Below are 12,183 nucleotides of genomic sequence, written 5' to 3' on the forward strand. Positions count from 1 at the left end.
TTTACAAAGATGAGTTGTAAACACGAGATGAATCTAATGAGTATAATTAATTCATAATTTACAACAATGATGCTACAGTAACCATTCATTAATTATGAATTAATTAGAATTATTAGATTTATCTCGCGATTTACAACTCATACATGCAAAAAGTTTTGTAAATAGTACTCTGAAATAGTAAGATTTTTTTTAAAAAATTACATAAAAAAACTAAACACAGCCTAAGTACTTGTTGCCGGAATTTGAAGATTAGCATAAAAGGAAAGTAAAGTTCGGATAATTCAAGATATGCAACTATTAGGCACATCAAATGAGAGAGTTGCTGTGGCGCAGAGTCTGGTTTTGTGGATACGATATATGCGAGCTGCCAAGCTTTTTTTAGCTGAAAAAAAACGCCTGACAGGAGGAGACCCCACATGTCAGCCAGCCACCGTCCATCCATCCGCGTCCGGATAACTTAGCATCGAAGTCAACTGCGATGCGCATCACCTTCCACATGTAACTCTGTTCGGAGTGGTGTATGAGAAAAACACTACTGACTAGTTAGTGGTTAAAGACTGTTGTTGAAATAGTTTGAGAGGAAAACACTGATGACTAGTGACAGAGCAAAAACAGCTTAAAAAAATCCCAGCGCCCTCCTTGCCTGCCTTCCATTCACACGGGAGCGGGGATCTTTTCCCCAAAACATTCCCCACAAAACACCCTGACGAAATCTTACCGTCCCAGATATACCCTCTTCCAGCACCTTTTCGCAATTTCGCTGCAGCAGGAGCCCGTATCTCCGCTACCAAAAAATTCCAAGGACTCTCTTGCAATTTGTCCCGCACATATTGCCACAAAACTCCCCCCAACGAGGAGGGGGGAAGGAGGGGGGAAGGGGGAGAGGAGACGCCACCGCCGAGAGGGGGAAGGAACGCCATCGCCATGGGGGGAGGAGTCATGCGCACCGCCGCGAAGGTCGGCATGGCGGGGGGCGCCGCGGCGGCGGCGGCGGCGGCCAAGGGCGGCCGGTTCCGCCACGCCGCGCCGGCCTTCGCCACGGCCCCCGCGGGCGCCGAGGCCGCGCCGCTGGTCTCTGCCGCGGGCGTAGAGGCGCCCCCCACGGCGGCGCAGTGGGCGGCGTCCTGGGAGATGGACGACTGGGAGTTCGCGGACTGGAGGGACGACGCGGCGGCGGCCGTCGCGGTGGCGGAGAGGGAGGCGGCCGCGAAGCCCCGGCTGGTCTTCGCGCCGCCGTCGAGGGAGGAGGCCGAGGAGGCCACCACGGAACTCAGGGACGCCATAGAGAGGTGAGAGATCGCGTCTTTGGCAGTCAATTTGTCGAATTGATTGGAAAGCTCGTTTTTTTGGGCGGGGGGGGGGGGGGTGGAATTAATTGGTTATCAGAATTTCGATCTCCTCTATTAGATGGAGGAATTCTTTGCTATCTGGTCGTCCTGACCTGCTTTCATGAAATTTGGGAAGTGTCCGGTTCGTCTTTTAGGGTGGGGTGTTGGGATTCGAATTCGATTCCCCAGCTAGTGATAAGAACCCTAGACATCACTGCAGCACAATAGACTGATTTGCAACTGCAAGGGGAATCCAGTTGTGGATATTTAGGCGCCCACTCAAGTTGTCCACTCAAATTGTCTCATGGTTTATCATCCATGTCCATCTAACATACCCCCTCAAATATGATGGTGTGTGGATTTGAGGCGCCTGTACCATTCAATTCTCTGTCTTGATGTCTTCAATGCGACTATCGCTTTCGACTCTGTTGAATCTTTAGACTGTAGTCATACTTTCTGTGTAGCATTTAATTCGGATGTATTAGTATTAACTCAGTCCGCAATCGGCATAAATTTTTTTTTCCAGGGCTTATTTCAATGAGTCGCCAGTTGAGGTTGTTAAGGAACAGGATAAAGAGATCAATAAGCTGGCAACGGATGCAATAATTCCTTCTATGCCCGGACATGTGGTCCAGGCATTTACACTGCTGAAATCAAGCCCTGAGGCTCAGGTTTGTGACACTATTATTGACCCATGTAAATAGACTGCACAAAATCAATTATTTGACACTCTAATAGGTATCGCTTTCAGAGAGAGTCACTGCACACATTGCCCTTGATAAAATGCCACCGAGTTTACTGCTTAGACTGATTTGTTGTGCTACTGTATCTGCAATTGTTATGAACTTGGAAGAAAGCCATTGATACATGTTTGTTTGCTGCTTGTGTTTGGTCAGCATCAGTCAGTTTTATATGTAGTCTTTGTTTTGCAGTTACAAAGTCTCAATAAGCAGGATAGCCTGCATGCATGGTTTATATTAGTTGATCTGTTATACAATGCTATGGTCATGAATCACTTAGATTGATCTATTCTGATATCTTCTGTTCTGTTAATATCACTAAAACTGATTTGCCTTGACTCTTTGATCTCTAGAGTGTTGTCGCCTCCCTTGCATCAGATAGAAATGTCTGGGATGCCGTATTGAAGAATGAGAAGGTTATGGAATTTTACAAGACTCACCAGACAAGTATGTACCTCATAATTTCTTAGCCAGAATTACTACATCATAATCATCATCGCTGCCAACATGTCTGGCCATTCTTATTGTCTTCTCCTGTGTCGCAGCTCTAGTTCAGACATTCCCTGAGGAAGTCACCACCGTAGAATCACCGGAGAAGTTTGAAGATGCCACCTCTGAAAATGCACCCACCGCTTCACCTTTCGCAGACTTTGTGGACAACGCAAAGAAGACAGTGATGGATGTCATCGATAATATTACCCACTTCTTTCAGGACTTGTTCGGTCACCCGACGGAGGCCCAGGCTGGAGCAGGCTCATCAGCTGAGAAGGGCCCTTCTTTTGGAGAGATGGCTGTCGGCGGTTCCTTCATGGCTCTAACCATAGCAGTCATCCTAGTTGTTCTGTTCAAGAGGGCATGATGGCTCATGAGGGCCTATCCTGGGACCTATTGGACTTTGAATCTGTCGAAAATTACTTGGTCAAGAACTACGAATGTAATGGACAGCTTGTGTCCTTGGTATCATGAGTTGTGGAGACAGTACAATAAAAGACTATCTATGCTATAACAAGCTTGTGAAATGTGTGGCTTGAATGTTTGATGATGTCTCTTAGTACTGGGTAAAGAAACTGTATTCTGTATGATAGTGAAGGGCTGTCCGAAGTGTGTTTTGGTAGCTGCACAGGATAAAAATGAGAAAAAATTAAGAAAGTTTAGGTAGTCTCTGTCTGACAACCTCAGAACCACCCTGACTTGGACAAGCCAAGTAGGAACGATCCTCTACAGCTGGAGGAAGGCACCGACCGGAGGCATCCTAGCCGTTAATCACGCTCTGGCCCAGAGGTTCTGGCTCATCAACCAGACTTGAGTAGTGCTTGCCTCCTTTTTGGTAAAGGATGAAGCGGTACGAGCCTATAGAACAGATCCTGTTCAAGTAAGGTCATGCTTGTTCAGCTTAGCATCAGCCTTATATGTTGTGCTTGCTCTGCATAAGCTGCCGAGGTGGCACTAATTTCCAGCTCAAGCACTCAAGTCAGTAGCTGGACTACTGCTTGTGCTGGGGGAGTCCCTATGCATCTTGTGGAAGATCATTAATCAATGCATCTTTAAGCCCATTTAGTCTTTTTAATTCAGCCCACCAATAAACAGGCATGCGCCATGAACATTTTTTTGTATCTTTATGCATTTGTTTGTACTAATATTTAAAACTAATTGAGGATGCGCCATAAACAGCCCGCTGATGTTGAAATGGTGGATTGGGGATGTTGAAACACTAGATAGTGAAATGTTGAATGAGTTTAAACGAAATGTTGAATCAGTTTAGAGGTGATGTTGAAATCAGTAGGGTGAAATGTTGAATCAATTTTCATGGAATGTTGACTCAGTTTAGAGGTGTGTTGATCAGTTCTAGGGGAATGTTGTGGCTCGCGCATGGGGTTCCGGGCGGCGGGCGGCGGGGTTCCGGGCGACGCGGCGAGGGTGGTGGGGCTCCAGGCGACGGCGACGAGGACGGCGGGGCTCTGGGCGACGGCGACGGCGACGAGGCAGGGCTCCGGGCGCGCGGAGAGGCAGGCCGGCGCCGGGGAAGGAGAGGCTGGCGCCGGGGAAGGAGATGCCGACGGCGGGCGGCAGGGTTCTGGGGGCGCAGAGACGACGAGGCGGAGAGTGCGGCGGGCGACGAGGTGGGGCTCCGAGCGCACGAAGACGGCGGGCCGGGCGTGCGGAGAGGCCGGCGGCATGTTGGGCTCACGGGAGGGAGAGAGGAGACGGGAGAGAGAAAGATGGAGGGAGGTTAGGGTTACATGGATCCCATGATCAATATAGTTTGCACGAATCTCAAACATTGGAAGATAGGTGGGCTTGTGTCGTTCCGGAAGATGGATAGGAATTGCGTGGTGCTGGAGTAGCCGTCTGGCGACGGCCCAGTGAATTTGAGAGACATAGAGCGCAAGCCCATCAGCCCATTCGGAAAGCAACCGCCTAACGCCGTTTCAGTTAGCATTGTTGGATCAACCGAGTTGACCATTCAAATCGTCACTTCATGCATGGATGATTCAGCCATCAGCGAAGTATGAGCAACCTTACAGAAGCCACCGTCATAACCCCGGCAAAGGAAGTTCAAGACGACAAAAATGTGTGCATGCAAGTCAATTTTGTGAGTGCAATATGCACTTTAAAAAATTGGAGCTGATGATGACTTATGAATTCTATTATTATTCATTAATTCATTGCTGCAAAACTGCATTATGAGTCCTTGGTTTATACATTTAAGTTTGTGGAGTTATACAACAGATACAAATTGGAGGAACAAACAGGTGAGCCACTAAAGTTACAACTTTCTTTTATGCTATGTGGAGCATAGAATCGGTAAGCTGTTAGCAAGCTCTCTATTGGTACACTTGACTATATCCCGAGAAACTCGATATCGCCCTCGTTGAGGAACATCTTGCCTCTGTTTGTATTGCTGGATCTCCGTTGGCCAGGCGGTTGCCCTCGCTGCGAAAAAATAGAATGTTACCAAATTGGGTGTGCAGTTCAGATGTTAACAGAATTTGAAATAACGAGTGCCGTGATACCTTCCGCAGGACAAAAGCAAGATAGAGATAGGAAACTTCCCACTCATCCTGGGACAGTGTACCTGCAATTTACGTTTTAGTGTTAAGGTAAGGCAAAACTGCCAGCGTTCAGGGGTAAACCATTCTACTAGTTTCGGATAAATTACTTTGGTCATGCCTTCCATCACCAAGGGCACCTAACCTCCGCATCAGTTCAGTAAACTCTGGCTTTTGCAAGTACTCATGTACGAATTCATGGAAGTTCTTCATCAGAACCAGCTCGAGATCATACTGCAGGACATTGAGAAACAATATGTAACAACCTCCAAGCATTAGTCTAACCATTTGGGGCATAGGCAGCATGGAAGAGAAACAATTCAATACCTCTTCTACCAGTAATTTGAAGAGATGGAATGGAACAACCCATTCTGGACAATCGACAGCATCCTGCACGTTGCAGAAGAATTTTATTGCAGCACATCTTTTTATTCAGAATCTATCAATACAAAAGAAACTGCAAGGGAAGTCAATCTGGGAAAATACTAAAGATGCACCAGAAACTATTTGAGCATATACTCAAGCTAGCTAATCCATATTTAAGTTCAAAAACTAAGAGAAACTAGTGCCAAGATTAATGACCCTTTGTAAGCATATTCAACTAACAGGAAAGAGGCATAAATTAAGGAAAAACTAGTCCCAGTGTTACCTCTAAGTGAAACTTGTACTTGATACCAAAAGGCCTGGATGCAGGGAATTTCTATACCATCATCAAAACAATCAAATGCATCAGTTTCTAAACCAAAAAAAGGAACAATGTTAATAAAATATTTTAGCCGAAGTTACCTTTTCAGCATACTCTTCACCAAAGCTAATCCAATAAACACTGTTCCCAAATTCCAACCCTTCAGCTGAGCATAGCAGAAGAGTTTATATACTTATCACACAGCTTACAGCAAGTACAGTGTGATAAAGTTAACCAATATAAGATGTTGGTTTGTTTACAGCAACATACATTCTCGAAGCCTTTTAATAATGACATTAGCATCAGGCATTGTCCCAATAAAAATGCCTCCAGGGCGAAGCAATGCAGACACATTCGCCAAGGCTTGTCTAGCGCGTGCTTCAGTTGACCATGAATAATGTAAAGCGAACTGAAATATAGACAAACAATGGTTAATAATGGAGCTTGTAGGAGCAAAGAGAATTCCTTGTTCTGACATCAAGAAAGCTCTTTATACAACTTAATTAGTCAACTTCTACTTAGATTTTCAAATATTTGATGATGAATTACCAATTAAAAGGAATTTAATCATCATAAACTCATTTTCTTTAAGGAACATCATAGTCACATTTTGTTTGTTGCGCAAAGCAATTGATACTAAATGTTGAACCATATTCTTCTTGAAAATTATCTAACCAGTAACTGTCTATTATGAACACATCCATGACCATTTAGATTTAAGGTTCAACAAATACAAAGCTGCAATGGCAATTAGGTATGGGATACAGCGAAGCCCACATCTCTCAACAATAGCAGTGAACAATTGAAAGACTAGAAGCACAAAGCAAGATCACTCACCTGACAGCTACATATGTCAAATGGGGCATCCTCATATAAATACTCGTCCAGACGAGCCTAAGTTAGAAAGAAAAGAAATTGATCAGTCAGGTACTTCATTCTCATTTTCATCTTAATAAGCAATGTGTGGCGGGCTGATTTTCTTTCACTTGGACCTCACATAAGAAATCACAGTGGACTCCCATGAACCTACAGTAGGTCTGCCCTCATAAGCATGAGGAGAAAATAAAAAAGGCAATGGAACTATGAGGTACACTATTCTGCTTAGTGATATACAATGATATAAGGCAATATGAAGGGTGTGAATAAATTCAGAAGTGTTGTATGCAATGGTCTATGTTTGCATATGATTTGACATTACAGACGATAAGCAACTGTTCAGAATAGCCTGCGGCTCTATGCTTGCAACATGTTCATTCTGTTAGTGGGTTTGTGAATGCAAAAGTGAACCATCCAACATGTAGCTTTTTTCCACTCTATATTACCTCATAACAATCAGTGCAAATAAGTCGTGCAGGAAAACTGAACTTCTTCCTGCGCTGTTGATCTGTATCACCATTGTAGCGAGTCATGCAATCCTTTATCTGAAAGTGTAAGGGCATTATATGTAAATGCTCTGAAGTGATGCAAATACATCAAAGTATGTTGCAAATAAAATGAGTCTATAACAGGAAGTGTTAAATCTATCCATCCCTTTTTGTGACCTATAAGAGGCAGAAAAATGTAAAAACAGAAGAGAGCACCAAAACAAAATAAACTTCGGAGGCCCAGCATGCTCAATACAATTTACCAGGTATCAAGGATATAAAATTTTAACTGAAAACACAAGGATGCAATTCATGGATTAGTTGTAGTGTAGTGAACATATAGCATGAATGTCTGTGATAGAAACTAACCGAGCCTTCGGCAATATCAACACCCACATAATAGCCAACCTTGGCTTTGTCCCACTTTATCAAATCACCTCCCTGCAGTACAGTACAGACCAGCTTACGTTAACGCTACAACCGCTCTTTGTAGTACAAAGTAACCGCGATGCGCCACTTACCTTCCCGCAAGCGAGATCGAGCACGCAGTCGCCCGGGCGTGCGTATAGCTGGATCAGAACGCTCTTTATCTGCTCCCACACACACAGATTCAACGGTTACTCGATTAGCACATGTCAGTATGTATCGAACATCACGGGCTCCTCATTTTATCGGGCGGAAACATGGAATCGAGACCCACCCAGTTGTTGAGCTTCTTGAGGTGGATGATGGGGCTGTTCTCGCGCTCCTCGAGCGTCTGGTTGGAGCGCGCGCTGTAGTGGTCCGCCACCCGCCGCGCGCTGCTACGCTCCTCCGTGTAGCCCTGCTGCGCGCCATACCCGCCGCCTGCCACGCAAACCCCCGAACCCTAGTTAGCCACCCAACCCGACCGGACGGCGGCGGCCCCCGCCCCGCCCCGCCCCGGACCGGCGCCGGGCGGGGCGGGGCGGGGCGGTGGGAAGGAGGGAGGGAGGGGGACGAGGCCCGCGCGGGGAGTACCTGCGCCGTAGGGGCGCTTGGGCTCGGAGGCGAAGGAGGAGGACGGGTCGTCGCGGGGGCGCTTGTTCATGCCGCCGCCGCCCGACGGAAGCTTCTCCGGCGGCTCGAATTGGGTAGGGTGGGTTTCGGCTCCGATTCGATCCGGTGTGGCGTCTCCGTGCTCGAATTGGGGGGAGACAGAGAGAGAGTCGTGGGGCCCGGCCTTGTGGGGTTGGGCTCGACAAGGGCCTGGTGGCCCCTACCCACTAGTGTTTGGCGGTTTTGGTTGGTCGGTGACGTCACAGGTAAAATCCTCCGTGCTGTCCACGAGACCAGGAGTGTGTAAACAACCACGTATAGTGCACTAGTGCGGGCTAATTTTGGAATGTGATCCCTATTGACATTTGATAACTTGTTGCAATATTTGTAGCCATGCTACGAGGGATAAACGATTTTATTGTGCATCGGGTGTGTTCAAAAATTTCATCGTCGAGCACAACGATAATGTGCAAAGGGTGTTGCAAAGGCTTGTAGACTATTCTTGGTACGAGATACGTTAAGAGCATAATTTTAGTATCTGCACAAGGATTGTCCTTCGCTCATGTCAGAATTGAAGTAATTCATCACCGGCTAGCAATTGTGTTTTCGGCTCATTTGTTGGATATGCTAGCATAGAGCTTTTAGAATTTATGTGCAAAACCTTCATATCCCTAGATTAGTAGGTTTTTTTAGATTAAGAAAAAGTTCCGGCAGATTACTATGTTTGTACCTCAATAATTTGCACAGCTCAAGCAAGAAATACCTCATTACCAAGAGATGCCCTCAAAGAGTCAAAGCGCATGCAAACAAAAGATCCATACAATACTTTTTTTTTGGTTACTAGATCCATACAATACTTATGCGTAGGGAACTATTGCACCAACACCATAATTATAGACTTCAAGTGATATCCCAAAGATATATCAAAGAAAATGAGACAACATGTACATATGTTATTTAGAGGATAGAGCCAATTTATCAATTAATTAATAATAACTACAATAATAAAAATGAAAATATGGCATTAAAGACATAATATGGTCTATAAAGAGCTAATACTTAAAAACATAGCAAAAACAAATCCAATGCATCATTTTAATTTTATTTATTTTTGTGGAGTCATGTAATATATGGAAGGTTGCAGGAGATGACAAGTTCGATAATTAACTATGAGTCATTTTTAGTCACCTATTTTCTCTAATAAACTTTGTGTGCTCAGGTGTTTTTTCTCCCTTTGTACATCCCATCTTACTAGTCTAGTCAATACATATATAAATCAATTTGAGTAAATTAGAGAACTAGTCATATATATATATTCTTAGTATAATTATATTCACTTTTCACAAACATCCTCATCACTCAGTATTCAGTAGATGAAGTAGATAATATCACAATGATTTCTTGATTACCAACCTTATTGAATCCAACCTATAAACCTTAAAATATGAATGATAAATTTGGGTTTCCTATGTGTATTTTAATCATATAGCCAACACAATTACACAAAAAAAATCCATGTATGTTAATTTCACAGGAGAATACAAGGACTTCATATGAAGTACATTCCAATTAGGTGGAATTTGCTAGTTTGGATTTTTTTTTTGAGGTGTGCTCTTAGATTATTTATCAACCATATGATATCACAATAACACACTTATTTTCTAGTTTCTACTAGAAATGAATTAAGTTACTAGGCAACCTTTAAGGCTTTAACCATGCCAATGATGCTTCAATATGTGTATTCCAAAACTATCATATCTGTTCCATAGAAGCCATGAGGAGAATTTGAGAATGGTCGAAGAACTCCAAACTTCCACACCTCACAAAAGTAAAGTTAGAATATAACACTATATAATTAAGGTATTCATTCATGATTTTAAATAGCGGGGTATAGCCCTGCTATAGCTCCGCTATAGTCTTTTTAAAGAGTCCCCACTATGCTATTTGTATTTATGCCGCTATGACAGCTATGGGCGCTAAATTGCGATATAGCTGCACTAAATGGCGTAGCTTTAGCGCCGCTATAGCCTTATACTTAGTTTAGTGCTACTTTTTTGGTCTTTTGGACAACTGAATATTTGATTGTATGAATTTTGTTGTACTATCAACTTACGTAATGTTCCCGTAGCCCTAAAAACATATTTATATTTATGAAATTCGCTAATTACTATGTTTTTATGCATCTATTACTTGTATTTTCATGATTTTATAGTAAACCGCTATTTGGCATAGCCCGCTATAGTCTCCGCTATAGCCTCTTAGCCTCTAAAAAAAATACGCCGCTATTTACCATAGCCCGCTATTTAAAATCTTTTCATTGTAAATACAACTATGTTTCGATAGAAAATTTTAATAGAGTGGCTTGAAATTTTGTTGCAAACGAGACTACCTCTCACATTACTATAGATATTGCCACTATACTTATTTGGTTTCTAACCTGATCGCACCTTGAGTCTAGGAGCCCTACTTGTAACATATTAGTTTGTCCTAATTGTTTTAATGAAGAGACAATTCCAGAATAATTTCTCGTTCAAATTTTATATTGTGATGTACATGAAACTACCAAATCTACCAACGAGGTGACAATAATTTATGGCCAAGTTTGGATCCACCCCCAAGATCGTGGACTCCAACTTTCACAATCTTATCCAAACACTAACTTTGAACCCAACTTCTATAATCTACCAATTCAGATCGTAACAATCCCACAAAATGCCTCCCCTAAAATTTACCAACTTGAAGACTGCAAGAGACCAAATACCCATTGACTTTATTTGAAAATTAACTTCAAATTCTATTGGCCCCGTCTTGGGAGGCATCATAGACAATTAATTTAATGGAGCAATTTAACCTTTATAATCTAGGGAATCAAATAGCTCCAAGTTTTTACAATCCATCTTTTAACAATTGAGTCTATACAGTCTAACGTTCGCAAATTGGGGGTGTATTCAAACATGGCTATGAAACCAATCTTGCATATCGCCTCCACATGTACCATACCACGTTAACTTAGGTACCTTCTAAAGGTGTTAGGTTCATAGAAAATAATAATCTGATCATATGCAAAGAAAATACACCATCAGTAAAAAATGTCCACTCCAAACTTTGGTCTGAAATACTTGCGTACTTTCAAACCTTATTTCACCTTAAAAAAATATTCAAGTTGAATATAATCACGGAGAATTAACAACCTTAGTGATTGTTTTAGGTTATGTAGCAACAATCTCCTAACTTAAAATCTTATTATGCTTGTATATCAAACAACTAAATTACCAACAACAAATTATGCGTCCTATGCTATGAACCTCACAGATCATACTGTATTACTCAGAACCTCCCAAAAAATACAATAAAAAATACACTAAATTGATGTAGAGTAAAATAACACTAGTCTATTGTTTACTCCAAACTTATACCTACATTACTTCAGTTCTTTCCAACCCTATCGCGCATTGAGCCTAGAAACTCCGAATCTATTCATGACAAATTAGCCAACTCATTAACAGATTATACCGTATTAACTCAGGCGCCTTCCAAAAATGTCGGTATTCAGTATTCACGCAAAGTAAATCACCACCAATTAACCACTCCAAACTTTGACTTGCAATACTCTCGCGACTTCCTAAGAGCATCTCCAAGAGTTTACCATATTTTACTTGGCATATCTTGTGTTTTGGCAACTTCTAAAAAGATATGCCAAGTAAAAAAAGAGTTTATCTCCAACAGTTTGGCATAATTCACTTGCCAAATTCAAATCTAACTTACATCAGGAACCCTGAGAGAGAAACAAAATTATATTTATACCCTTCCACCTCTTGAAAACTTAAATCAGGAACCCTTCTCTGTTATTTATTTCTTTTTTTCACCCTCCCACCTGACTAGAAACCACGATGCTAACCGCGCGCCGCGCGCGTATATTTACGCGCTGGAGGCTGGTTTTTCCCAAGTTGCCAAAAATTGCCAAGTCTTTTGCCAAACTGTTGGAGGAGTATTTTTAAC

At 42.8% G+C, this 12,183-nt stretch overlaps 2 protein-coding genes and 1 non-coding gene across 3 annotated transcripts; 1 reads left to right on the plus strand and 2 right to left on the minus strand.

Annotated features, from left to right (window-relative positions):
* The first annotated feature begins 860 nt into the window (after positions 1-860).
* On the plus strand, positions 861-3,110 carry LOC120711592. The gene is made up of 4 exons (XM_039997181.1): positions 861-1,289; positions 1,855-1,999; positions 2,422-2,515; positions 2,614-3,110. Exons 1-4 carry the CDS (start codon positions 925-927, stop codon positions 2,925-2,927), a joined length of 918 nt encoding a protein of 305 aa, XP_039853115.1. The 5' UTR covers positions 861-924; the 3' UTR covers positions 2,928-3,110.
* Positions 3,111-3,227: 117 nt separating this feature from the next.
* LOC120639380 lies at positions 3,228-3,450 on the minus strand. Its single transcript, XR_005661384.1, has one exon. It is a non-coding gene; the product is annotated as a small nucleolar RNA U3 (small nucleolar RNA).
* A 1,250-nt stretch (positions 3,451-4,700) lies between these two features.
* LOC120711593 (mRNA cap guanine-N7 methyltransferase 1-like) lies at positions 4,701-8,330 on the minus strand. Its single transcript, XM_039997182.1, has 13 exons — positions 8,167-8,330; positions 7,868-8,013; positions 7,689-7,757; positions 7,537-7,608; positions 7,126-7,224; positions 6,641-6,697; positions 6,074-6,212; positions 5,905-5,969; positions 5,768-5,818; positions 5,446-5,508; positions 5,229-5,352; positions 5,083-5,144; positions 4,701-5,002 (listed from the first exon to the last, which is right to left on the minus strand). Exons 1-13 carry the CDS (start codon positions 8,234-8,236, stop codon positions 4,910-4,912), a joined length of 1,110 nt encoding a protein of 369 aa, XP_039853116.1. The 5' UTR covers positions 8,237-8,330; the 3' UTR covers positions 4,701-4,909.
* Between the last annotated feature and the right edge of the window lie 3,853 nt (positions 8,331-12,183).

The sequence above is a fragment of the Panicum virgatum genome, chromosome 6K (assembly GCF_016808335.1).
Source record: "Panicum virgatum strain AP13 chromosome 6K, P.virgatum_v5, whole genome shotgun sequence".
Classification (NCBI taxonomy): Eukaryota; Viridiplantae; Streptophyta; class Magnoliopsida; order Poales; family Poaceae; genus Panicum; species Panicum virgatum.